The 26,596-nt window shown below is 40.0% G+C and overlaps 1 protein-coding gene and 1 long non-coding RNA gene across 2 annotated transcripts; both read left to right on the forward strand.

The window, feature by feature from the left end:
* The first annotated feature begins 213 nt into the window (after positions 1 to 213).
* Positions 214 to 12,843, forward strand: LOC124260352. Its single transcript, XR_006894054.1, has 3 exons — positions 214 to 388; positions 12,429 to 12,760; positions 12,803 to 12,843. It is a non-coding gene; the product is annotated as an uncharacterized LOC124260352 (long non-coding RNA).
* LOC124260380 (hornerin-like) lies at positions 12,454 to 17,193 on the forward strand. Its single transcript, XM_046694692.1, has 4 exons — positions 12,454 to 13,241; positions 13,727 to 13,831; positions 15,526 to 15,624; positions 16,791 to 17,193. The coding sequence occupies exons 1-4, from the start codon at positions 12,454 to 12,456 to the stop codon at positions 16,795 to 16,797; spliced, it is 999 nt and encodes a 332-aa protein (XP_046550648.1). The 3' UTR covers positions 16,798 to 17,193.
* The last annotated feature ends 9,403 nt before the right edge of the window (positions 17,194 to 26,596 follow it).

Raw genomic sequence — 26,596 nt, forward strand, 5'->3', positions numbered from 1 at the left:
GACAGGTATTCCATTGTGATTTTCTCATTCTGTGAAGGCCGCAACGCACGATCAGTATTTCTAAGTTCTAAGAAAAGCCCTACTTTCGTTTCCTGTTCCTGGTACCGGCTTCATACAAACAAGTGGGCTTTATGTACAACCTGACGCTTATTGCCTTACCGTGTGTCTCAGATACAGGAGTCGGACCTGCAGACCTTGAACCTGCAGTGGGCGCGGCTAATATCACCACGTGACACCAGTTCCTGTCGCACTGCAGGGTCTCATTGGAACGCTTAAGTGTATCGAAGTTCCACCGACTGGTGATCACAGCATACAACAACGTTGTATACGTCGCGCTGCGGTGTATACTTCAAACACCACTGGCATTATCTAGCCAGAGGGAGCGAAGGTTTGTGATCTACCTTTACAATGAGAAACGGTGCATGAGCTAACCGCCATTGCTTGATTTCACGTTTGGTTTTGGGTTTTGTTTGTTTGTCGTTTAACGTCGCGCATTGGAGTTACACCGCGGCGCACATTCGTCACCGCTCGCCCCTTTCCGTAACGAACGTGCGGCGCAATGTCAATACCGTAGGACACCGACGCTTACAAGCATAGGACATGTGTCGACCAAGTCAGCGAGTCTGACCACCCGATCCTGTTAGTCGTCTCTTACGACAAGCATGGGTTACTGAAGAGATAACCCCCATTACCCCTACATGACACTCCCCCTACATTTTATAACAACATAGTTTTCGGTCTGTTACACTGTTAACCCCCTGCCTGTTACCTATTCCATACAATGGACTTATCCACTTAAGAGACATAACAACACACAGCTATAAGGCTGAGAAAATGATTTTAATGAAGGTTGATATCATCATTTGTCATCATCAGGGTGACAATAATTTGTCAATATGATTAGGTGATGAACATTATACAATTATAGACTCGCAAGCTCGGTCGATATTGCTTTACTCAGGTCAAGAAAAACCGATATCGACCTCTACAAGAGTCTATAATTGTTTTATTATATAATGAAAGAGAAACGGGTTTTAACATAAACTTTTAATGCACACACTGTGCCAACTATCCGAGTGATCTGATTGGCTGAAAAGCGGGGGAAGCCCCTTCGTACGGGATTCCTTGTCTATTTTTAGTAACCCAAGTCAATATCGTAATTTATCAGAAAACTCAAGTCAATATCGTGTTTTGTAGTCAATCATGTGACGTTCTTTTGACCAATCGTGGTACAGGAAAAAATACTACCTATATACAATTAATTGGTAACATTCAATGTACATAGTACAGTGTTGATACCCATAGTACAGTGTTGATACCCATAGTACAGTGTTGATACCCATAGCACAGTGTTGACACTAAACCCCTTTAAATAGAAATACGAGTTTTGTCTTAATTCCGTGTATTTATTGCATGTAAAGAGATAATGCACAGCATTTTCGACTGGATGGCCACATGAGCACGAGGGGCTGTCGATGATGTCTATCAAGCCTATCAGCATTCAAATCAAATCAGTTTAGATCAAAAATAATAGTTTTGTTATATTGTCTTAATATCGAGTTTTTGAATCGGGATAAAGTATCAATATTTTGAATTTCAGAACTTAGGGAATTCCATAGTTTTATTGTATCCGGTAGAAATGATCTGGCATATGTCGTCGGTAAGATGAAAGACTTGTAGATAATTTCTAAACGTTTACGCGATAATCGATATTTCAAACTTCTTGAGCATTTAATCAGTGGGCTAACTTTCTTTTCATTGAGTTTATGTGAATATCCCAGTAACAGTTATTTTGAAGAGTCAAGCCTAGATGCTTATGATTATCTACGTCGTGATTATCACACCGTTCATTGTAAGATCAGGTTTAATGCTTCTATTTTTTTTTCTACTGAACTGTATTGATTTTGTTTTGTTAGGATTGAATGAAACCTTCCATTCTTTGGCCAAATTTGAAATTCTTAATAAGTCATTATTTAAACAGTCTGCAGCTATGTCAGGATCATCAATTATAACGTATAGAGACGTGTCGTCTAATATTACTAGCAATATCATCTACAATATCATTAATATACATTATGAACATTAGGGGTCCTAAGACTGGGGTCTCAATATTACTGTGTATCTTTCATCATGGCACTAAAACAACTTAATTTCAACATTTAACAACCTACACACTATCCAATTTGTAAAATTGTTCTACTCACTAGAGGTTTATCTTTCATCATGAAACTAAAACAACTTTTAGCTAATCCCAAATTTCCTTGACACAAGACACTAAACAACAGATTAATCCCTTCATTGATCTCATCTGTATACTCTATGCACTAATCCCTCCCTTGATCTCATCTGTATACCCTATGCACTAACCCCTTCCTTGATCTCATCTGTATATTCTATGCACTAACCCCTCCCTTGATCTAATCTGTATACTCTATGCACTAACCCCTCCCTTGATCTCATCTGTATACTCTATGCACTAATCCCTCCCTTGATCTCATCTGTATACTCTATGCACTAACCCCTCCCTTGATCTCATCTGTATGCTCTATGCACTAACTCCCTCCCCTTGATCTCATCTGTATACTCTATGCACTAACCCTCCCTTGATCTCATCTGTATACTCTATGCACTAACCCCTCCCTTGATCTCATCTGTATACTCCTATGCACTAACCCCTCCCTTGATCTCATCTGTATATTCTATGCACTAACCCCTCCCTTGATCTAATCTGTATACTCTATGCACTAACCCCTCCCTTGATCTCATCTGTATACTCTATGCACTAATCCCTCCCTTGATCTCATCTGTATACTCTATGCACTAACCCCTCCCTTGATCTCATCTATATACTCTATGCACTAACCCTCTTGATGTATACTCTATGCACTAACCCCCTCCCTTGATCTCATCTGTATACTCTATGCACTCCCCCTCCCTCTGATCTCATCTGTAGCCCTCCTATGCACTAACTCCCTCCCTTGATCTCATCTGTATACTCTATGCACTAACCCCTCCTTGATCTCATCTGTATACTCTATGCACTAACCCCTCCCTTGATCTCATCTGTATACTCTATGCACTAACCCTCCCTTGATCTCATCTGTATACTCTATGCACTAACCCCTCCCTTGATCTCATCTGTATACTCTATGCACTAACCCCTCCCTTGATCTCATCTGTATACTCTATGCACTAACCCCTCCCTTGATCTCATCTGTATACTCTATGCACTAACCCCTCCCTTGATCTCATCTGTATACTCTATGCACTAACCCCTCCCTTGATCTCATCTGTATGCTCTATGCACTAACCCTCCCTTGATCTCATCTGTATACTCTCTATGCTTGATCTAATACTCTATGCACCTCTCCTTGATCTCATCTGTATACTCTATGCACTAACCCTCCCTTGATCTCATCTGTATACTCTATGCACTAACCCCTCCCTTGATCTCATCTGTATACTCTATGCACTAACCCTCCTTGATCTCATCTGTATCTATGCACTAACCCCTCCCTTGATCTCATCTGTATACTCTATGCACTAACCCTCCTTGATCTCATCTGTATACTCTATGCACTAACCCCTCCTTGATCTCATCTGTATACTCTATGCACTAACCCTCCCTTGATCTCATCTGTATACTCTATGCACTAACCCCTCCATTGATCTCATCTGTATACTCTATGCACTAACCCTCCCTTGATCTCATCTGTATACTCTATGCACTAGGGATGGCCTAAAAGTCGGGCCGGGCCGGGCCAAGGCGGGCCAAATCTATTATTGGCTAATAAACCCATTAACGAAAACCATGCCTACAATTAATCAATGCAACATACACTCATGATAATAATGATCAATCGGAAGCCACAAACGCGTACCATAATAACTTTATTACGAGTAAATCGGCTAAAATCCAGGAAGACGAGAAGCCTGTGAACTGGCTGACCGAGGTTACGTCTAAAAGTGGAATCGTTAAACGAAACGGGATTTAAAACGTATAAATACTTCAGCCAATTCCGATACACATTTCCGTCGGCCCGAAAATGTTTTTACATCTATATCCAATCACATACCACCCCATAAATTCACTATTCATCGTATTTAAAGCATGCCCACATTTAAATGATACGATCTCTTCCCCACACTCTCAACATTATCTCGGCCACAATTTTCCGCCCGGCTTGGCTCGAGCCGTCAAAAGCAACTTAGCCCTTGTCTCTCATTTTCAAACGTAACACACGTATCTTGAATTGTGTTTAAATTCCATAGACTGGTATTATATCTACCTAAATATCGCTTTGTAATGTTATAAAATGCAACATGTAAAGATAACTGCTCCGTTAAAGTGAAGCCCTTTGTCTCTCATTTTTCAATATAGCCTCAATCAAAAGTGTTTAGTCTCTGTTCAGCCCGACTTGGACACTGTATCACAAGTGTTCGGAACGCCTTGGCCCGGGCTCTCAAAAACAACTTAAACCCCTCAGAGGTATTCTGGTTTGTGTTTAAATCCATAGATTGGTATCATATCTACCTAAATATCAATGTGCCATGTTACAAAATGCCACATGTAAAGATAACTGGTTCGTTAAAGTGAAGCCCTTTTCTCTCTCCATTCACAATATAGCCTCAATCAAAAGTGTTTAGTCGCTGTTCAGCCCGACTTGGTCCGTGCTGTCAAAAACACCTTAAACCTCACACATGAATCCTGATTTCAGTCTATATCTCTAGAATACAGTTATATCTACCTAAGTACGTCTTTATAGAGTCTCAAAGCGTAGTATTTGAAGCAAACACCTTGCTTAAAGTGAAGCCCTATTTTCTATACATTTTCAACAACCACACAGTATCACAGTCATGCTTTCGGTCCGGCTTGGCCCGGGCTCTCAAAAACAACTTAAACCCTACACATATGTCCTGATTTGTGTTTGAATCCATAGATTAGTATTATATCTACCTAAATATCACTTCACAGAGTCTCAAAGCGTACTATTTGAAGCAAACACCTGGCTCAAAGTGAAGCCCTATTTTCTATACATTCTCAACAAAGACAGAGTATCACAAGCTTTCGGTCCGGCTTGGCCCGGGCTCTCAAACGCACCTTATACCTCAGAGATGTATCTTGAAATGTGTTTAAATCCATAGATTGGTATTATGTCTACCTAAATATCACAGTGTAATCTTATCAAATGCAACATGTAAAGATAAGATCATTTGAAAATAGGCTGCTACTGCCCAGCTCAAACAAGAACATCCTGTATTCTGAACCACTAAAAAAAACCCAGCCTGCCATCTGTATTTGTACTAGTATATATATATGTAATAGAACAAATGTCTCATTTTTAGCATTTCTAAGTTAGTCAGTGATTACATGCCCATCTGTGATAAACGTTATGAAGAAACGTTGGAGTAATCAATAACACTGAGGGCCCCTGAACGGTAATTAAGGGCAACAATGGAGTATGTTAATTGAATCACAACACCTAGCTGATTGCAATTTGACAAGGGGCAATTAAGCAAGCAGGTTGCAGGTGAAATTAACAGGTGTATTAATTTCATTAGCCTGCACAGAGCCGGATTGAACACTGGGCTTCACTTTAAGCAACGTGTTAGATTCAAATACATGTACAAAGCTTTGAGCCTCAATAAAGAGGTATTTAGGTAGATATAATACCAATCTATTGCTTGAAACACATTTCAAGATGCATCTGTGAGGTTTAAGGTGCGTTTGAGAGCGCGGGCCAAGCCGGACCGAAAGCTTGTGATACTGTTATAGTGACTAATTCAGGACATTTATAACCTCCATTGGTAATCCCCCTTGGCCGTGTCTGCCATCACATCAACTGGTCAAGGAAGTACTATTGTTTTTCTGTCTGTCCATTGATGAGTCGTCGCCTGACCATTGTTGTCAAAAACTGTATATATATATACACTAGGTATGCTCACATGTAGACAGTGAATGAGGACAGCGAATTGACAGTCTGTTGGGACGACCACGAGCAGGATAATGCCGCTCGTTGGAAACGCCCTGTGGTTGAGCAGGTACTCCACTTACCACATGTATGTCTTGTGCATTTGTTTGACATGTAACTGAAGAAGTTTGAACTCAACTATGCCTTCGTCTTCATCAACGCACACAAATTGGTGGAGAATCCGGGTAGAGTAACTTTTTAGCTTACTCCCGATCTTGAAAACCTCTCAATGTGCCTACCATTAACATGATGTATCAAGGATGATTCCCCAAGTTCTACATCTACTTGAAGAGATTACAAGCGTCTTGATCAACATGGACCCTCAACGCCGCCATCTTGAATGGAGCATCATACAGCAAATACTGTGTCTTTGTTGAGAATGTATAGAAAATAGGACTTCACTTTAAGCAACGTGTTTGCTTCAAATACAACGCTTTGAGACTCTATAAAGACGTTTTTAGGTAGATATAATACGAATTTATGGATATAAACACATTTCAAGATACATGTCTGAGGTTAAGGTTGTTTTTGACAGCACGGGCCAAGTCGGGCTGAACAGAGACTAAACACTTTTGATTGAGGCTACATTGTGAATGGGGAGAGAAAAGGGCTTCACTTTAACGGAGCAGTTATTTTTACATGTGGCATTTTGTAACATCACACGGTGATATTTAGGTAGATATTATACTAATCTATGTAATTAAACACAAATCAGGACATATGTGTTCGATTTAAGTTGTTTTTGAGAGCCCGGGCCAACCGGACCGAACGCTTGTGATACAGTGTCTTTGTTGATAATATGTAGAAAAGATAGCTTCACTTTCAGCAACGTTTTTGCTTCAAATACAACGCTTTGAGACTCTGTGAAGTGATATGTACGTAGAAATAATACTAATCGATGGATATAAACACATTTCAAGATACATGTGTGAGGTTAAGGTTGTTTTTGACAGCACGGACCAAGTCGGGCTGAACAGAGACTAAACACTTTTGATTGAGGCTATATTGTGAATGGAGAGATGAAAGGGCTTCACTTTAACGAACCAGTTATCTTTACAAGTGGCATTGTGTAACATCACGCATTGATATTTAGGTAGATTTAATACTAATCTATGGATTTAAACACAAATCAGGATACATGTGAGGGGGTTAAGTTGTTTTTGAGAGTCCAGGCCAACCGGACCGGACGCTTTTATACAGTGTCCTTGTTGAGAATATGTAGAAAAGAGAGGTTCACCTTCAGCAAGGTATTTGCTTCAAATACTACGCTTTGAGACTCTGTGAAGTAATATTTAGGTAGATATAATACTAATCTATGTGTTAAAACACAAATCAGGATATATGTGTCAGGTTTAAGTTGGTTTGGAGAGCCCGGGCCAAGCAGGGGTGAACAGAGACTAAACACTTTTGATTGAGACTATATTGTGAATGGAGAGAGGAAAGGGCTTCACTTTAACGAACCAGTTATCTTTACATGTGGCATTTTGTAACATCACACGGTGATATTTAGGTAGATATAATACTAATCTATGGAATTAAACACAAATCAGGACATATGTGTGGGGTTTAAGTTGTTTTTGAGAGCCCGGGCCAAGCCGGACCGAAAGCATGACTGTGATACTGTGTGGTTGTTGAGAATGTATAGAAAATAGGGCTACACTTTCAGCAACGTGTTTGCTTCCAATACAACCCTTTGAGACTCTATAAAGACGTACTTTGTTAGATATAACTCTATTCTAGAGATATAGACAGAAATCAAGATTCATGTGTGAGGTTTAAGGTGTTTTTGACAGCACGGGCCATGTCTGGGTGAACGGTTAGCAGACAATAAGCTCACTGGGATAAAAAGCCCTCGGACAAAAAAACCCTAGGCTAAATGTCCCCAGGACAAAAAGCCCTTGCAAATTTCAACCCATAGGATAAAACACCCTCGGTGTATATTTTGAGTTGACAGGTGATAACATGATGTTTTCTAAGCAATTCCTCCCACTGCTGACAGTTGTTACAGGCTCCTCAGTGACGATGTTGTCATTTTAACAATGGAATGAAGTCTGCTTAATGTTGTTTCAGAGAACTGGCTTAAATTGGTAACTTCCTCTTATGTTTGATTTCGTTGGGCAGGTACTCATTGTGGTATGTCAATGAACATGGTGTTTATTAAGATGGTCTATTAAGATGGTCAGCGCTATTATTATTTAAATAAATTGCTGATTTCCTGCTACCTTCTTTAAAGTTTGGAATCCAGCGGCCGGCTATTGGTGACGGTGATCCCAACATTCGCTTTTGACTGGTATTGGACACAATATTACACTGGTAAAGGACACAATATTAGACTGGTATAGGACACAATATTAGACTGGTATAGGACACAATATTAGACTGGTATTGGACACAATATTAGACTGGTATTGGACACAATATTAGACTGGTATGAACTGTAGCACAAGTATCAACTGCACAACTGCATTATGTGCTTGGTGATTTACATTTGTGAAGTATGTGCTAGAAATTTACGACTATGAATATGATCGCTCATATTGCCAAGTCATATAAACATAATATAGTGTTAGACGACGTACCTTTGTATCATTTAATGTCAATAATACACTTTTGCCATTCTGAAGTTCATTGTTGTCCATATCGGACGACAGGCAGCCATTGTGCACAACTTGGTGACGTCATATGTTTACGTGGTATTTCCTTCAGATCATTACGGGCGCACAGCACATGTCACAATCTTACGCATTGTCAACAGCCAATCCGGGACTGTCAATGTAGGTTTACAGTAATATCGAAGTTGTTAAATTGTAATACAGTAAACGATTTTGTAGAATCAATAGACACAATAGTCACATTTCTTCAGCATTAATAGACATAAAGTTGCATTAGTTTTTAATAGTATGAATTTTAATTGATGAAAGTCTGAACATATTTTGCTCAGAGCTGTGCCGATCAACTGATGAACGTAGACAATCGATAGGTGGCGCGATTTGGCGAGTGGCTCGTGAGAAATTATGTCATTAGAAAATACCACGGAAACGTAGGTACCACGGAATCATATGACGGCATGGTTACATATGCTATTTAATGTTATACATGTATTATATTGTATTCATGTGGGAATGAAAAAAAAGATTTGTTGGTATTCTATTACATCTCTTCATTGAGGACCTTTTGTCCTACCCATTGAGGGCTTTTTGTCATGGGGGCATTTAGCCTAGGGGTGTTTTGTCTGAGGATGTTATGTCCTTGTGGGCCTATTGTCCTACCACCGGCCGAACAGAGATTAAACACTTTTGATTCAGACTATATTGTGAATGGAGAGACAAAAGGGCTAACTTTAACGAACCAGTTTTCTTTACATGTGGCATTTTGTAACATCACACATTGATATTTAAGTAGATATAATACTAATCTATGGATTTAAACGCAAATCAGGATACATGTGAGGGGGTTAAGTTGTTTTTGAGAGCCCGGACCAAGTCGGGCCGAACAGCGACTAAACACTTTTGATTGAGGCTATGTTGTGAATGGAGAGAGAAAAGGGCTAACTTTAACGAAGCAGTTATCTTTACATGTGGCATTTTGTACCATCACTCGGTGATATTTAGGTAGATATAATGCTAATCTATGGAATTAAACACAAATCCGGACATATGTGTGGGGTTTAAGGTGCGCGAGAGAGCCAGGGCCAAGCCGGACCGAAAGCATGACTGTGATACTGTGTGGTTGTTGAGAATGTATAGAAAATAGGGCTTCACTTTAAGCAAGGTGTTGCTTCAAATGCAACGCTTTGAGACTCTATAAAAACGTACTTAGGTAGTTATACCGGTAACTCTATTCTAGAGATATAGACAGCAATCAGGATACATGTGTGAGGTTTAAGGTGTTTTTGACAGCACGGACCAAGTCGGGCTGAACAGAGACTAAACACTTTTGATTGCGGATTATGTTTTCCGAATACTTTATTTTCCTAAATCGTTGGGAATGGAGAGAGAATGGGGCTTCACTTTTACTTTACTTGATGAAGTGGTATTTAGGTAGATATAATACCATTTTGCGTTTCATGTGTATTAGTAAATATAAGCATATGCATACGCACTGGCTATCTGATTTGGGCTGGTATTATTTACAATGAAAACACATAAGAATTTTTGTGTTTGTGAATGCATACTTTGTTTGATCCTTTATAACATATTTCAAAATTTTGTGATTTCAAACATTTCATTTAATATACATAATCATGTCATATTTGCCCATTGACACTCGCCGATATCCACGTCTCTTTAACATAAACATCCTGTGCTGATTCAGCCTGAGACAATAAAGGTTAATTAGGGAACCCCAATATCTTAATTAAGGAAAGAAAAGCAGTCAAACCACTGTCACTTCCTGCTCAGGACCCCCGGATGTCACGAGCTAAGAGAAGTAAGCAACCTTCCCCCATAGACATATCAAGGAAAACACATAACAACAAGACGGTGTCTTTTCTACGGTAATCTCGGTATGTAGTCATTGGTGTTGTGTGGGTTTTTTCACCACTAACTATACATTTTCAATCAAACTATGCATTTGTGAAGGCAGGAAGTGTATCGACCCAAATGTGCAGGTTTCGTTTTAATATTCTGCAATCCATTTTTAGTATTACCCGGTGGCCCGGCCCGGCCCGGCCCGACTTTTCTTGTCCCGACTTTTAGGCCATCCCTCTGCTTTGCCTGGTCCATACAGGCTGATATACGTTTCGTGTTATATTGCTTCTTGAGACATGAAGCATCAGTCACTCATTCAGAACCCGCTCACACTCGCTCACTGGCTCTCACCACCACCACCACCCCATCCACTCCAGCACCCTCTTGCCTGTCACGTCGAGTTGAGGGTCCGTGGTTCTAACCACTGGCCGCGCGATATTCACTCACTCACTCACCGAGTCTCGACTATACAATCCAGTGATTCATATCATGGGCCTCGACAGACACTCACTCACTCACTCTGTCAATATGGTATTGTACGAATCATGTGTAGTATGAATGTGTGATTGAAAGGATTTGGTTTTTTGTATGTGTAATATTGTAAACTCGCTGATCCATGTTATTTATTGTACTGCTCAAAGAAATATATTGAATCCATTTAACTAATTTGTCCTAATATCCACCTTACACAATACCTAACACTGTGTAAACCTACATTAATTTACAACGATATACATGTACTAAACAGAAGCCTGAGGGGAACAGGATCTCTGAAATAGCCATTGTTTATGTTAAAAAAACGAAATATGGTAGAGGGCAAGGGTGAAGTACTTTATTCTTTATGAGACTTCGAGGGACATTTAACTCCAGTATCTGACCTACTCCTAAAGTGGCTTGCCGCTTCATCCAGAACATCACGTCATTCCGCCCGTCACTGTACAACTTGACTGTCACATATCAAATTACAGAGCTGCATTGTGTGCACCACCAAGGCGTTCGTCCATTGTGTAATGCCCTGACATGAAAACCCTGAAAAGTTGCTGAATCATACTATCTCCATTTTCTCGGACCAATATTACATTGCATGTATATAGCCTTGTGGTTAAAGCGTTCGCTCGTCACGCCGAAAGCTTAGGTTCGATTCCCAGATGAGTATAATGTGTAAAGCCTATATCTGGCGCCCGGACGTGATATTGGTGGAAGCTGAAAAACGGGGTTTATTTTCACTTTTCACGTACTCGTTAATGTTTACTACTCTTCTAAACAGTTTACATCCACTTCGGAGATATCGAATCTATGTTTGAGACTGAAACTGAAAACTCATTTGGTTCACTTCCTTACTGAACAGGGGGCGGTGGGGTAGCCTAGTGGTTAAAGCGTTGGTTCGTCACGCCGAAGACCCGGGTTCGAATCCCCACATGGGTACAATGTGTGAAGCCCATTTCTGGTGTCCCCCGCAGTGATATTGCTGGAATATTGCTAAAAGCGGCGTAAAACCAAACTCAGTCAGTCAGCCTTAGTGAACACATAATTTGTGTGAGATCATTATCACTGCACATTATCTTATAATGTACCTAATGATCTAGCTGCTTATTCACTCACATTGTATTTCCCAAAGAGGAGCCTATTACCCATGCTGATGACGTCATAGATCATTAATTTGCCCATCTGTATTGCAACAATTTATCAAAATAAGTGGGTTTTGCGGTATTCCAGTTATATCGCGGTGTGTCGGCCTAATGATCGACAAAACCGATCAACATAATTAGTAGATAAACGTACTGTGTTGGGAAATTAGATTAATGTTAGGCAGAATTGATAGTCTCTAAATTTCATTTGGAACCGAACGCGTAGCGTGAGGTTTCAAATGTCGGATAACACACCTGAGATATTTACACCCCTTGTTGAAACCCTCGAGCGCGGGTACGGTGCTGATAAACCTTGAAAAGTAATAGATAAATTTACAGTTTAAGTATTTTACTTTCAGTGTACCGTAGAGAGTACCGACCAACATGACTGAGATCTGTCCCCACTGTGGAGTGGGGTTCAAGCGTCTGGCATCTCACGAGTGGAGGTGCAAGGAAAAGAAAACATCATCCAGCCTCAAGTCTGGTTCCTCATTCAGTTCCAGCACACCCTCATCATCAGTGGTTGGCAGTTCGGGAACTGGGCGACATAACACTCCACAAGCAGGTAACAGTTCGGGAACTGGGCGACATAACACTCCACCAGCAGGTAACAGTTCGGGAACTGGGCGACATAACACTCCACCAGCAGGTAACAGTTCGGGAACTGGGCGACATAACACACCATCAGCAGGTAACAGTTCAGGAGCTGGGCGACATAGCACTCCATCAGCAGGTAACATTACCGGTGCCTGGCGGCCTACCGCACCATCGGCGGATAAGAGTTCAGGCACCCGGGGACACCCCAAACCATCAGATACATCAGGGAAAAGTACAGCAGGGCGATCCAGTGTATCGGACAGTGGTAGAAGACACAGCGACCCCAAACCAGCTGAAATAGTGGTCAAGATATGTCCTGACTGTGGCGCCAACTACAGACACAAACATGAAGTCTGCCATTCTCGTGGGTCGGGGAAGCGGGAAGATAAAGCTGCCTATGACGTGAAGGAAGTGTGCCCTGACTGTGGCCGGTCGTATAAATACAGCCACACGGTGTGTCGAGGGAGACAGAAGTCAAGTCCTGTCAGACATCACCGACTGATGATTCCAAATCGGCCAAGTGATCCAACCAATCAACAATCAACACGTCACAACCATACGTCAAGACTAGGACAGTAAGTAATTGTTTTGTGTTTGTAATATACTGAAACCACAAGCAAGTATTGTGGTATGGCTGAATGTTTGAGACGTTTAACATATCACAAACCTGAAAAATATATTCGTATGTACCCACGAGAAATGGCACTTCCTTCTTTTGGATGAAACAGTAAATATCGTACTAGTATTTATTACATCGTGGTAGATGTTCCTCATCTTTCTATATTCGATAATATTATTTCTGAATATAGAAAATAAGTAAATATTTTGGCAATTCAAATAGGCAAATTACAGTTCATATATACAATATCAATAGTATATTTTATTACAGCTCGCTTTGAAAGGAAATTGGAAATGTGCAAGACTCCGTGCACCATATTACATAAATGCAAATTGAAAAGGTTTAACAAAGTTTGAATAATTGGAAGTTCTTTGACTTAATTATTTAGTTTATACTCTGTTTCCCGTCTAGTTTAATGCGAAATGGATGTTATGTGTACAGCCAGGGGAAACAGGCATATGGATATAAGGACTATCTGGATGAATCTGAAGGTCTTGCTGCTGCTTTTGAAACAAGTGTGAATGTGAAAGAGACACATGCAAGACGGTGAGTTTTATCCCCAAAACGCGATTGTAAAAGCTATTCAGTATTTGTGTAATGATGTCAAAACGTGGCTTGTTGAATCTATTCAGTATTTGTATAATGGTGTCAAAACGTGACTTGTTGAATCTATTCAGTATTTGTGTAATGATGTCAAAACGTGACTTGTTGAATCTATTCAGTATTTGAGTAATGATGTCAAAACGTGACTTGTTGAATCTATTCAGTATTTGAGTAATGATGTCAAAACGTGACTTGTTGAATCTATTCAGTATTTGAGTAATGATGTCAAAACGTGGCTTGTTGAATCTTTTCAGTATTTGAGTAATGATGTCAAAACGTGACTTGTTGAATCTATTCAGTATTTGTGTAATGATGTCAAAACGTGACTTGTTGAATCTATTCAGTATTTGAGTAATGCTGTCAAAACGTGACTTGTTGAATCTATTCAGTATTTGTGTAATGATGTCAAAACGTGACTTGTTGAATCTATTCAGTATTTGAGTAATGATGTCAAAACGTGACTTGTTGAATCTATTCAGTATTTGAGTAATGATGTCAAAACGTGGCTTGTTGAAGCTATTCAGTATTTGTGTAATGATGTCAAAACGTGACTTGTTGAATCTATTCAGTATTTGAGTAATGATGTCAAAACGTGGCTTGTTGAAGCTATTCAGTATTTGAGTAATGCTGTCAAAACGTGACTTGTTGAATCTATTGAGTATTTGAGTAATGATGTCAAAACGTGACTTGTTGAATCTATTCAGTATTTGTGTAATGATGTCAAAACGTGACTTGTTGAATCTATTCAGTATTTGAGTAATGATGTCAAAACGTGGCTTGTTGAATCTTTTCAGTATTTGAGTAATGATGTCAAAACGTGACTTGTTGAATCTATTCAGTATTTGTGTAATGATGTCAAAACGTGACTTGTTGAATCTATTCAGTATTTGAGTAATGCTGTCAAAACGTGACTTGTTGAATCTATTCAGTATTTGTGTAATGATGTCAAAACGTGACTTGTTGAATCTATTCAGTATTTGAGTAATGATGTCAAAACGTGACTTGTTGAATCTATTCAGTATTTGAGTAATGATGTCAAAACGTGGCTCGTTGAAGCTATTCAGTATTTGAGTAATGATGTCAAAACGTGACTTGTTGAATCTATTCAGTATTTGAGTAATGATGTCAAAACGTGGCTTGTTGAAGCTATTCAGTATTTGAGTAATGATGTCAAAACGTGACTTGTTGAATCTATTCAGTATTTGAGTAATGATGTCAAAACGTGACTTGTTGAATCTATTCAGTATTTGCGTAATAATGTCAAAACGTGGCTCGTTGAAGCTATTGAGTATTTGTGTAATGCTGTCAAAACGTGGCTTGTTAAGAGCTACTAGATATTTGTATATGATGTCACAGCTGACCTAAGCTTTACTTTGGTACATAGATAGCTATATTATCCAACACACAGTAGAAATGAACCAGAAACGTACGGTCTTTAAAAATATACAAGATCAGACACTTGTAAAATATGCAGGTATGTGATGGAAAATATTGTTTATGAAACCTTGATTTAACGTCCAAGATCACCTCCGTCCAACTAATAACTACCTAGGGAAAGAATGCATTTGTTCCCATTTAACAACGTTGTGTAGCCCAGCAGAGTGACGACTGTTTCCCCATTTCTTGTTCAGTTCCAGCCCCAGGAGGAACAATGCCTGCTACAATGGTGGTCTGAGTGATGGAGACGCCTTGGCTGCTGCCTTTAAAGCAAGTCTCAATCTGAAGGAGGAGGACCCGTGAGTACCACTGGTACTTCAGCTGCCTGGCATGTAATAAGCCATGGTTACCTTCACAATGCTGTTCTGAAATATTAAGTTTCCCACACAAAGTTATTAACATGTAGGTTGCCAAGCAACTGTAGTATCGCAATACCCCGCATGTTTTCCGAGTATCAATGTGTTATCATTAAGCATACCAAAGGGACTTATCCAAGCCTCAATTTAACTTACTATTTTGATAAACTGACTCACACAGAATAATTAAATGACAAATCTAAGAATGTAATACTGACGTCTATTCGTAGAAGAACCCATTTTGTTACGCTGAGAACTATTGATGTTAACAAGTGCGGTCATTTTCAATATTTTAGCGTACAATCCTCAGGAAATCACATATGTATCAATAACCGAATACCATGTGAATATCTGATGAAACATCCACCATCTGCAACAACAGCCCTGGCCCTCTTCCTCCCTGACTGTATCAGGCGTTGAAGCACTGCGTTCCATTCTTGATTGAGGGCTTGTCCCAATACATCAAGATTTTGTACTGGTGTGTCTCTTTGACATCTTCTGGGGGTGGTGGAGTAGCCTGGTGGTTAAAGCGTTCGCTCGTAACGCCGAAGATTCGGGTTTGAATCTACACATGGGTACAATGTGACCATTTCTAGTGTCCCCCTCCGTGATATTGCTGGAATATTGCTAAAAGCGGCGTAAAACTAAACTCACTCACTCTAGAGAGCTAGAGTCAAGGCGGGCCAAGGTAGAATTGCTACTGCCTGTTGGTGTAGGAAGTCACCACAGGGCACTTGCATGATGTCACCTAGCATTATCGTCTATGAAGAGTGGCCTTCTGTTCAGAGGATGGTCATTGAAATGTGGTACAACAACAGTGTCTAGGATGTCAGTGATGTACTGTTGTCATCTGTGGCGCCAAACAATCATATTCAAAGATAAATTACAGATCTAGTAGAGGATTCTAGTCATCTTCAAGTTTGCTTCGGATGGGTTGGTGACTAAAAATAAATATGATATTGGTTCGGTTTGGGTCCTTCTAACAAACATTCATCTGAAACATGACAGTGGCATTGCCATTTATATAGTCAAAGTAATCCTCATGTTCGACGGATCGGCAAGACCAAATGTATTTACTTGTTGTAATTCTTAATTTTTGTGTTTTTAAGATGGTAGACTGACATGGGGCGATATCACCATGGAAGACCCGACATCAGGTCATATGAACTAAACTTTTACCGGAACTAGAATTGAAGATTGACATCTGCCTGCATCATGGTCAACACGGAGCTTGAACAACGACACCATTCTGCATCAGTAACAAGTACCTGCGGGAGCAAGAAATGTCTGATTCTTCATCCATTCTCTCCATGGGATTTCTCAGTTCAACCACAGACACACAGACCTTCGCTAAAACCATGACTTTGTTGTTTAACAAACAATATTCCAGCCTATGGCGGCGGTCAATAATTAACATCAGTGATCAACATCATGAGCATCGACCTACGCAACTAGGATACGATGACATTTCCTGCTAGAGGCATATGTTTATATTATTATTATTTTTATAGGATATTTATATAGCGCACATATCCACGCACTAGTGCATGCTCAAGGCGCTGGTATTTTTTCCCTCAATCATTGGATGTCAATCTCAACGTCACATCGCATTATCAATCTCAACTCCCTGGGGAGTATACCACTCTTGCAGCCACTAGGCGCACCGAGTTATTGTGGCTTTCTCATCCTAACGAGGTACCCATTCACAGCTGGGCGGACTGGGACACACAGTCACAGTACTTTGTCCATGTTCACTGCACGTTGCTGTACCCGCAACGTTTGCACGTATTCATGTGGTCAAATACCAACGGATTCGTGGGTTCTTTTAAGTGCACAGGGTTGTGTACTGTACACTAGGAGTTGTGACAACACTGAAAGAGTCTGCACACAAAGTTGACTCCACGGTCACAGGTGGGCTCGATCCCGACACCTCAACCCCGCTGGATCACTAGCCTGGCGCCTTAGCCAGCTCGCCCACCGCGCCCCGCACACCAAGCAACCATTGATGCAGTAGGCAACATGTAACAGGATTATGTATATCAAACAAACAGCATGTGGGAATTGTCCAAAATTATACTGCTTTTACTACTTTAGTTTAGACCAAAAAAATCTTAAATGAAAATAAAAGTAAAGTTATTACAAAAAACTTTCCTAAATTGTATGAGTCGTTACTAGTTGAGAGATATTCAAACAGAAACGACAAATCTCTTTCCACATCTGTAAGAAATCTCTGCTAAAAGCAGAGTCGATTGTACAAATCTGACTATATCATCAGCATGTGTTTGGTTTACACCGAAATCAACAGTAAGAAAGGTATAATACACTATGGATGGCAACTGCATTCAACGGTATTGCAGTATTAGCGTATTATGTGGTTTGTGAACAGTCGAGTCTGGGCCAGACAAACCAGTGACTGACACCATGAGATACGATGGCTGAGCATGTGTTTATGAGCACTGTCAAATACTGATGACACCAGGTTTTCGCGAAAAGGTGAGTGTATCCTGCCCCATCGGTGGCACACGTCATAAACACTTGCAAAGGCTAGTCAACGATCAACTGTTCAAGACACATGCTTATGACTAACTTGGAATCGTACAAAGCAGTCTGCTTTTAGCTTTTGATAGTTATAGAAATTGTTTAATATGACATGAACGATACCAAGAAATAACCCTGGCTGGTGCACGTAATAAGAGTGAGAGAGTGAGTTTAGTTTTACACCGCTTTTAGCAATATTCCAGGAATATCACGGGGGGGGGGGGGGGGGGGGGGGGACACCAGAAATGGGCTTCACATGTTGTTCCCAAGTGGGGAATCGAACCCGGTCTTCGGCATGACGAGCGAACGCTTTAACCACTAGGCTACCCCACCGCCCCACACGATATAAGATGAAACTGGGACTGGTCAGCTCGGAGTCAACATTCTGTGTGTGAGTGGGGTATCAATGTAAAACTGTCAGAGTACAATAATGGACAATACCCCGGTTAACCCTAGCTGCCTGTAGGCCGCAAGAAGGTTAACAGCCACGTGTCTTATCCATTCACTGCTGTGTGAACAGAGGCAAGTTTGAACAAACTCACAGTTGCCTGAGGTGAGGCTATATGTGTCACGTGCGCATCGTTGTGGGGAAGGACTGAAGTCCTGGAAACTCTCAGGAGTCAAGGTCGTGACAAACATGGGTGGATGGATGGATGTACAATGTCTTCCCGTACCAAGTTGACTGTCAACTGTTGACTGTTGCTGTCACAATATGTCCTCATTGAAGAGCAGTAAACAAAAGGTTCTCATCCACAAACTTGTATGTTTTCCTAAAAAAATGTGTTTGTTTAGTAACGCCGTATTCAGCAAAATTCCAGTTCGGTGACACAGCAAAAGAAGTGACGGCAAAGATGTACAACGCCCATAATATCCTTACATACCCTTCCCGATCTATGACTTAATAAAATATGAAATGACGACAAATATGTTCATCATCCAAGTCTCCTTTCTTATACCTAGGAGTGCATGACCCATGGCAGTTCATGGGCGGATCGAGGAATTCTCATAGGGGGCATTGAGGTATTCAACATTTTGACTCTCTCTTTCACACACACCCCCCCCCCCCCCTTGGATCCACCAGTGCAGTCAGTGGGAGGCAAAGCCAGTGAATATGTATTGTGTCAACTTAAACACCTCAGGCGTATCATATCGCCACCCCACATATCTTTCCAGGAATTCGATTTTCTCTTTTGTTTTTCTTTTCCTGGAACACGCTTCGGAACTGCCTCGTGGCTAAACTTAACCTATATCATATTGATCTCATGTCGCTTTCTGTGAGCAGATTCTGTGTAACCCCCATTGTGTGATTTCACATTTGTCACACAATGGCGGGTACTTGTGTCCAATTACTCAGTTATTAGAAACAGCATCTGTTATATGTTATACATATGTGTATGACAGCTTTATATGATAAATGAGCTGAGTTAGAAAACATAGAAATGATTCAGTCTGTCATCTTAGAATCTAGTAGAATTAATTAACGAGTATAGTGTTTAATTATCTAATTGAAATCTTGTTATATTATTGCTTAACTGGTATTATTGAATTAACGTCTGACGTTAGCAAATGTTTCAATATATAATCTGTAATATAATATTATATATATTAGTCCATTGCATTATGTTCACTTTTAATTTTTCGTGTGTTATTTTACACTCTTTAGGGTTTACTTTCTACAAAAAACAATGTTTCCAAATTTTCACTTTCTCTTAAAGTGAATAAAACTTCATTATAGTTGACACCATGAAGTTCCTTCCCAGTTGTGGAAGCATGATTAGTTGTAGGAGATTACTGCCGTATGAGTTGTCTCCCTTTGTGACCCTGTCCTATGAAGTCAACATGGCAGTGATGACTTGCAAAACAGGAAGAACTTGTAGACAATTTTGTGTCTAAAGGATGGTACACAGTGGATATCAAGCATGACTTGAAGGTCAGTATAACAATATTTTTAAGTGTTGACATATCTCTCTATATATTTTGATTGAAAATACTTTATAAAATGTGATATCAATTAATTCTATCACATGAGACCACTTGCCTCCTTAGCATTATTTTGATTTTTAGATGTATATGTCATTTCCTGAGTCATTTAGTAGTAAATTGATTGACATTTTCATAGTATTTGACATGCTATCATATAGATAGAATGTTACATATCTGCTTAAATAAGTGAAAAGCAAGTGTTTGGTCTTTGTGCTTGTATGCAACATAGGGGGCCTTTTTGGGGATATTCTTTACTTGTTTTGTATATGATGTGTTCTTAAGGCTATTCTCATGATGTTGTATATCAAGTGTTTTATTAAGTCCACATCTCTGACAATATAGAATGTATTTTAATTATTTAAATCAGGAAACATGGTTTGTATCACCACAATATTGCCATTAAAACATCCTCCCTAACAGGGCCCCTAATATGTTATGATGCAGTCACAGATGATAATTTCATTACAACAAACAAGAACAGTGTTTCCTTATAGGGTCCTGTGGTGAACCAAATTACAAAATATCTCAATTTTGCAAGATAGTTTATAGTTAAATTTACTTAGGTGTTGTATTTGTATCCTTTAGTGATTACAGTTTATAAAATGCTTATTTTGGGTACTTATTGTGATTATTTTTTTAAGAATTTATACTATTATTTCCATGTAAGATTTTGACTTGCAATTGATCATAATGTAGTGATTTTACTATAATTGCTTCACATTTTGTCATGAATTGTGCGGTTTTTGAAAAGACGTTTGCAAGGTGATTATTTTACAATAACTAATTCATTTGGGTTGATATGACAAAAAAAATAGATGAATTATATTTATATTTTCAGGTCACCATGACAACAATACCACAGCTAAGTCATTGTCATGGAACAACAAATGAGAAGGACCTTAACTGGAGTTTGTGCATTTTATGTCAAAATGCTACCACTGACAAAATCAAACTCCCTCAAGATTGGGATCATATGACAACTTGTTGGAAATCATACATGAGCGTGCTACTTTAAAAGATGGACCGTACGTTGATATCTGCCAGAGACTTGAAGGTTGCACAAAGGAGACACTTGAATTACACAAGGCTGTTTGGCACAGAAGCTGCTATTCTAATGCAACAAATAAAGACCAAATACAACGTGCCAGGAATAGAAAGCATAAAACTCAGGATTTTGAACAAATCGCATGCAGCAAGAGGGGAAGGAAAAGAAAGGGTTTTGAACACGAAAGTCAGCGTGAATGTTCAGCAATGCCTTTCACAAGATCATCAACATCTCCATTTGACAACAATCTTTGTTTCTTCTGTCAACAGGATGATCAACAGCAGCTTTTCAAAGTCAGAACAGAAAAAGCTGGCTCAACCCTCAGAGATGCAACTGAGATTTCAAGAAATCCTTTTCTGAAAACAAGATTAAACTCTACCATTTCTCCAACTGATGCACATGCCATTGATGTCCGATATCACAAGACTTGTTGGACCAACCATGTTTTCAATGTCCTACGCCAGGAAACCAGCAAGGAAAACAAGGAAAGTAAGCATCCAGTTCAAACTGCATGTATAACTGAATAGATTGATTTGGTGGACCAGCAAACAGCAAACAAGGCTTTTTTATCACTAGAGGAAATTGAGAAAACATATATCTCTATGCTTGGAGGGTTAAAACGTTGGACAAGCATGTGCCTACCTACACAAGGCAGTGGCTGAAGGAAAGATCCTTTCCGAGCTGCCCAATGTGAAATCTGTCCTTCAACAAGACCGCCGGAAACCTGCTGTGCTGTATTCCCCAAATGCTTGTGAGGAAGAAATGGTCCATAATGCTATTGAGAGAGACAACAGCATGGAAAATATGAAACACATATACCAATCTGCCAAGCTGGTACGCAAGAGCATTGAGGCCTTTCAGAAAGAAGATAACAGCAACTTTTCTATGCAAGTTACAAGTACTGTAGATGATGTTCCTTCTGAACTCTACTCTCTCATTCGTTGGATAATGGCTGGAACAAAACTTGAGTTCAGCAGTGAAGAAAAGACTAGTACTGTTGACAGAAGTGTACTTACAATCTGCCAAAATATCATGTATGGTGTCAAATCCAGAAGACAGGTAAAAATATAAACAGCAAAGAGAGTCTGGAGCATTTAGATTACGTGGAAAGGAAAATCCTCAGTTGCTTGGATTAGCCCTTGCAGTTCACTACAACACAAGAAACAAGATGATCATGGATCTCCTCAGTGCCCACAACTACTGCATTCCTTACAGGGTGCTCTTCTTCTAGAAACTTCACTTGCCAATGCTGTTGTTAAAAATACAAGACACTTCAACGGTTTATAACGCTCCACCATTTCTTGAGGAAAGGTTCATTTGTCTTCTTTGCTGTTGACAACATAGACTTTGCAGAAGACACACCTGATGGGAAGGGAACGACACATGGAACTGTGACTGCTGTCTACCAGAAGGCTGATGCCTCAGGAGAACTGATATCCCAACCCCTGGACATACAGGAAGGCCAAAATCTTACAGTTGCTCCCTATCATACAAAGCTGATCCCCTGCAGAAAACCAGACTTGAAAACCACATCTCAGTTATCAACAAATGGGACAAAACTGGACTTCAATAGAGATGGTATTTCAAAAGGCTATTACTTGACACACTTTGGATGGATAGTAGCATCAGTGATGTCCAGAATGAGGGAAAAGAGAGAAGCCAACATGATTCCAGGCTGGGCTGCATACAATTCTTTGCTGTCTGAAAGCAAAACAATGACACAAGTGGGTGCTTTGCCATTACTCCCTGAAGTCGCACACGAATGCTCAACACTACTGACAGTAATGATACAGGCTCAGAATCTGAAAGAACTGGCAATTGGAAAAGATCACCCAACTGTTATATCATTCGACATGGCTCTATACGAGAAAGTTGTTAAACTTTTGGATTCCTGTCCTGACTTGAAAAGACAGTTTGTGCTCTAAGAGCTCTTGGTACATCTATTGAAAATTCTGGAATTGATGATGCCTGGATGGAAGCTGATGTTTTTGGTCCAACAACAACAAGACAGATACTAAAATGTATCCACTACAAACGCTGCCTCCGAGCTCATCTGTACTCTTACACTGCACTGTATGAGTTATCACTTGAGGAGTTTTTCAGGAATAATCCTGGGCTGCAAGTGGTTTACTCTGATTTCACCAAGGAAATTGTCAGAGCCTGTAATGTAGTTGACAAAAGTGAAAAGGCAGAATCCGTGAAGTGTTCAAATTCCAAGCTGCTTAGACAAATTGCCATGGATGATCTAATGACCAAATTTCAGTCCTGGGAGCAAGAGATGTGCAAACATGCCATGTTCAAGTCAATGATGAACTACTTACACCGTGTTGAAGACATTCTCTTCTTCATAGCTGCATCAAGGAATGCAGATCTTAGGTTGCATCTAGAGGCTGGTGAAGAACTGAGCAAACTCTTTTTTGCAATGGATCGGATCAAATACAAAAGACTGTGGCCCAGATACTTAGCAGATATGTATGCACTGAGGTCAAAGGATCCATACACATGGAATGAGCTGGCTAATGGAAATATATCAGTTTCGAAGAAAGGTATCCCCTTTGTGTCCATTGGAGCTGATCATGCATGTGAACAACTGAACAGACTAATGAAGGTACACTCTGGTCTCGTTGGCATATCACGGAATGCAAATGCAAGACAGCATTTTTTTCTGGCAGCACCTGAGTTGTCACGCTTAGCAAATGAGTTCAAAAGTCAGTTTGATTTTGAAGCAGCTAAAGCCAAGGAGCATCATGACCTTGCACCAGGTGTTATCCAGCGGGACCATATTGCAGTTGACAAAATCAAGAATGCTATCCTGAGTCATGGGAATCCTTTTACTGTTGAAGGGGACAAGCTGCAGAATCTGATAACACATGCATATATTCAAGATCAGTATGTCTCTCAGATACTCAACATAGATGAGACCGGGCAAAAGTTGTATGAAGAATATGTGGCAGAAAGAATCAATGGAACAGTCAGCCTATGGGCGCCAGTGAAGAAGGAAAACAACCATCCCTACATGTCTGACAGCAAGAAACAAACAGTGAAACTTCGAGACAAGATTGTGGACCTGAAAGAAACAAAGGACTTGTATGGACGGCTGATGATTTTAGCCAGATCAAGCCGCTATATTGACCTGAAACATGCTATAGGGAACTATGAATTCACACTGACACCAAGAGCATTCTTTTGTCCGGATGGCATGTTGTTACAATGTACAGACAAGTCAAAACTCATCAGTTGCCTTGAGGAACTGGGTAAAAGTCATATGATCAGTGATCCAGAAATGGCCCCTCAACTTGACCAAATTGACTCTGCAGTGTATAGGATTGCTGTAGTTGATGGTATGGTTCTTCGTCAGAAGATGACACAGTTACCTCCTGCAGTGGAGACAGTAAAGGATCTAAGTCAGTGCTTCAATAACCGACTGATGAGCCTTACAAGAGAATTTGATGAAGTCATTCTTGTGTTTGATACCTATAAACCTGATTCACTTAAATGGTCAACAAGGGAAAAAAGACGTCATGGCAAGGATCCAGTTCAGTACCAAATAACTGATGAAACAAGAATCAAGCACATCACATTGAAGCGATTCTTATCTCACGACCAAACCAAGGATGACCTTGCAGAGTACCTAGCAACAAAGACCATGGAGTACAACAAGGATTCATCAAAGCTCTTCATCACCTCAGCATCGGGTAACACAAGAAGTAACAGCAGCATCAACTTTGAGTCAAACAACCATGAAGAGGCTGACACACTGATGATCTACCAAGCCATCTGTGCATCTCAGCGAAACTCGTGTGACTCTGAACTTGTTTTCTTCTCTCCAGATACTGACGTCCTCGTGCTAATCATAGCAAATTATGATCACCTGCCAGTAAAGACATCTATCTGCATGGCATCAGGTGAAGTACAAATACAGCCTATATGGAAATCACTTGGGGTTGAAAAAGCGAAGGCTCTGCCAGCCTTCCATGCCTTTTCTGGAGCTGATAACACAGGTAGATTTTCTCGCATTGGGAAGACAACTTGGTTCAAGACGTTTCTAAGAGCCACCGAAGACACTGTTGAAGCTTTGCAGCTGCTGTGTTGTAGAGAAGATCTTGATGAAGAAACCTTTTCAACATTAGCTAGATTTGTATGTGCTGTGTATTGTCCAAAAACAATCACCTTGAATGAAATTCCTGAACTCAGATGGTATCTCTTTTGCAAGCACACATGGCTGAAAGTGATAGGCTCCCTCCAACACTTGGTGCCTTGAAACAGCACATTCACAGAGTTCAGATGCAGGCATGGGTATGGGCTCAAGTTCATGTTGCCAAACAAGTCTTCTTGGACCCAATGAGATACGGGTTTCATAGGGATAAGGATGCTCAGCTTAGACCAGTCACCACAGATGTTCTGCCAGCTCCCCAGGCTATTCTCGAGATGGTTCGATGCCAGTGCAAGACAGACTGTTCAACTCAGCGGTGTACATGCAAATCAAAGGACTTACCATGTACTGAACTTTGTCAATGCAGTAATCAGTGTGAGAATGAAGAGTCTCAAGTGGAGGAAACAGTTCCTGATGATAACTTTGATGAACTGCTGTAAATATATCTTATGATGAGTGTGAAAGACCTCTCCTTTCGGTGACATTGTGGATATATACTTTCATCATTAATGACAACTTTTCGATTGGAGATATGATTACATGTCTGAAATGGAAATCACGATGATATTGATGACTTGCTGTAAATGGTGTTGTGTATTTGGTGCTTATACTGTCTGAAGATTGCAACATCTGAGGATAGACATTAAGCTATCAATTCTGTGACATTGTGGACATTCATCTTCAACCTGTTCCTACGCTTGCACCACTGATCTACAAGTTAGTAGTTTCATTGATTTTTAACAGCTAGTGTGGTTATCATAACATTCATAATATTCTTGTTTTATACAGAGCAAAATAAGTATAACAAAATACAAGTGTTTGGGAGTTCAGTGTATAGATATATATCCTAAATAGCTGATATGAAATATGTAATGTTTAGATTTTGTATATAATAACACATTTCCCCTTCATGTATACACATTAACAGTGTCTTTGATACTGGGGTGTATACAAGTAATCCTTAACAGCATAAAAGCTTCAAATATATACTGAAAATAGAACCAGAATTGTACTTAAAAGTGAAAAAAAAGGGTGGCACATTATTGAATGTGGCGGCCATTTTGAAATCCAAGATGGCCGCCAATGGGATGATGGGAAAAATTAGAAACATTGTTTTTTACATCAAGTGTAGTGAGTGGTTTAAGAAAATGTATACTGTTGCTAATATCCAATTTCTTTGAACGAAAATACATAAT

Source organism: Haliotis rubra, unplaced genomic scaffold, assembly GCF_003918875.1.
Source record: "Haliotis rubra isolate DU_JTF1 unplaced genomic scaffold, ASM391887v1 Scf1188, whole genome shotgun sequence".
Classification (NCBI taxonomy): domain Eukaryota; kingdom Metazoa; phylum Mollusca; class Gastropoda; order Lepetellida; family Haliotidae; genus Haliotis; species Haliotis rubra.

Coding starts and splice junctions, on each gene's coding strand:
- LOC124260380 (XM_046694692.1), top strand. CDS start 12,454: ATGACTGAGATCTGTCCCCACTGTGGAGTGGGGTTCAAGCGTCTGGCA. Junction 13,242..13,726: donor CATACGTCAAGACTAGGACA/GTAAGTAATTGT, acceptor TTATGTGTACAG/CCAGGGGAAACAGGCATATG. Junction 13,832..15,525: donor AAAGAGACACATGCAAGACG/GTGAGTTTTATC, acceptor GTTCAGTTCCAG/CCCCAGGAGGAACAATGCCT.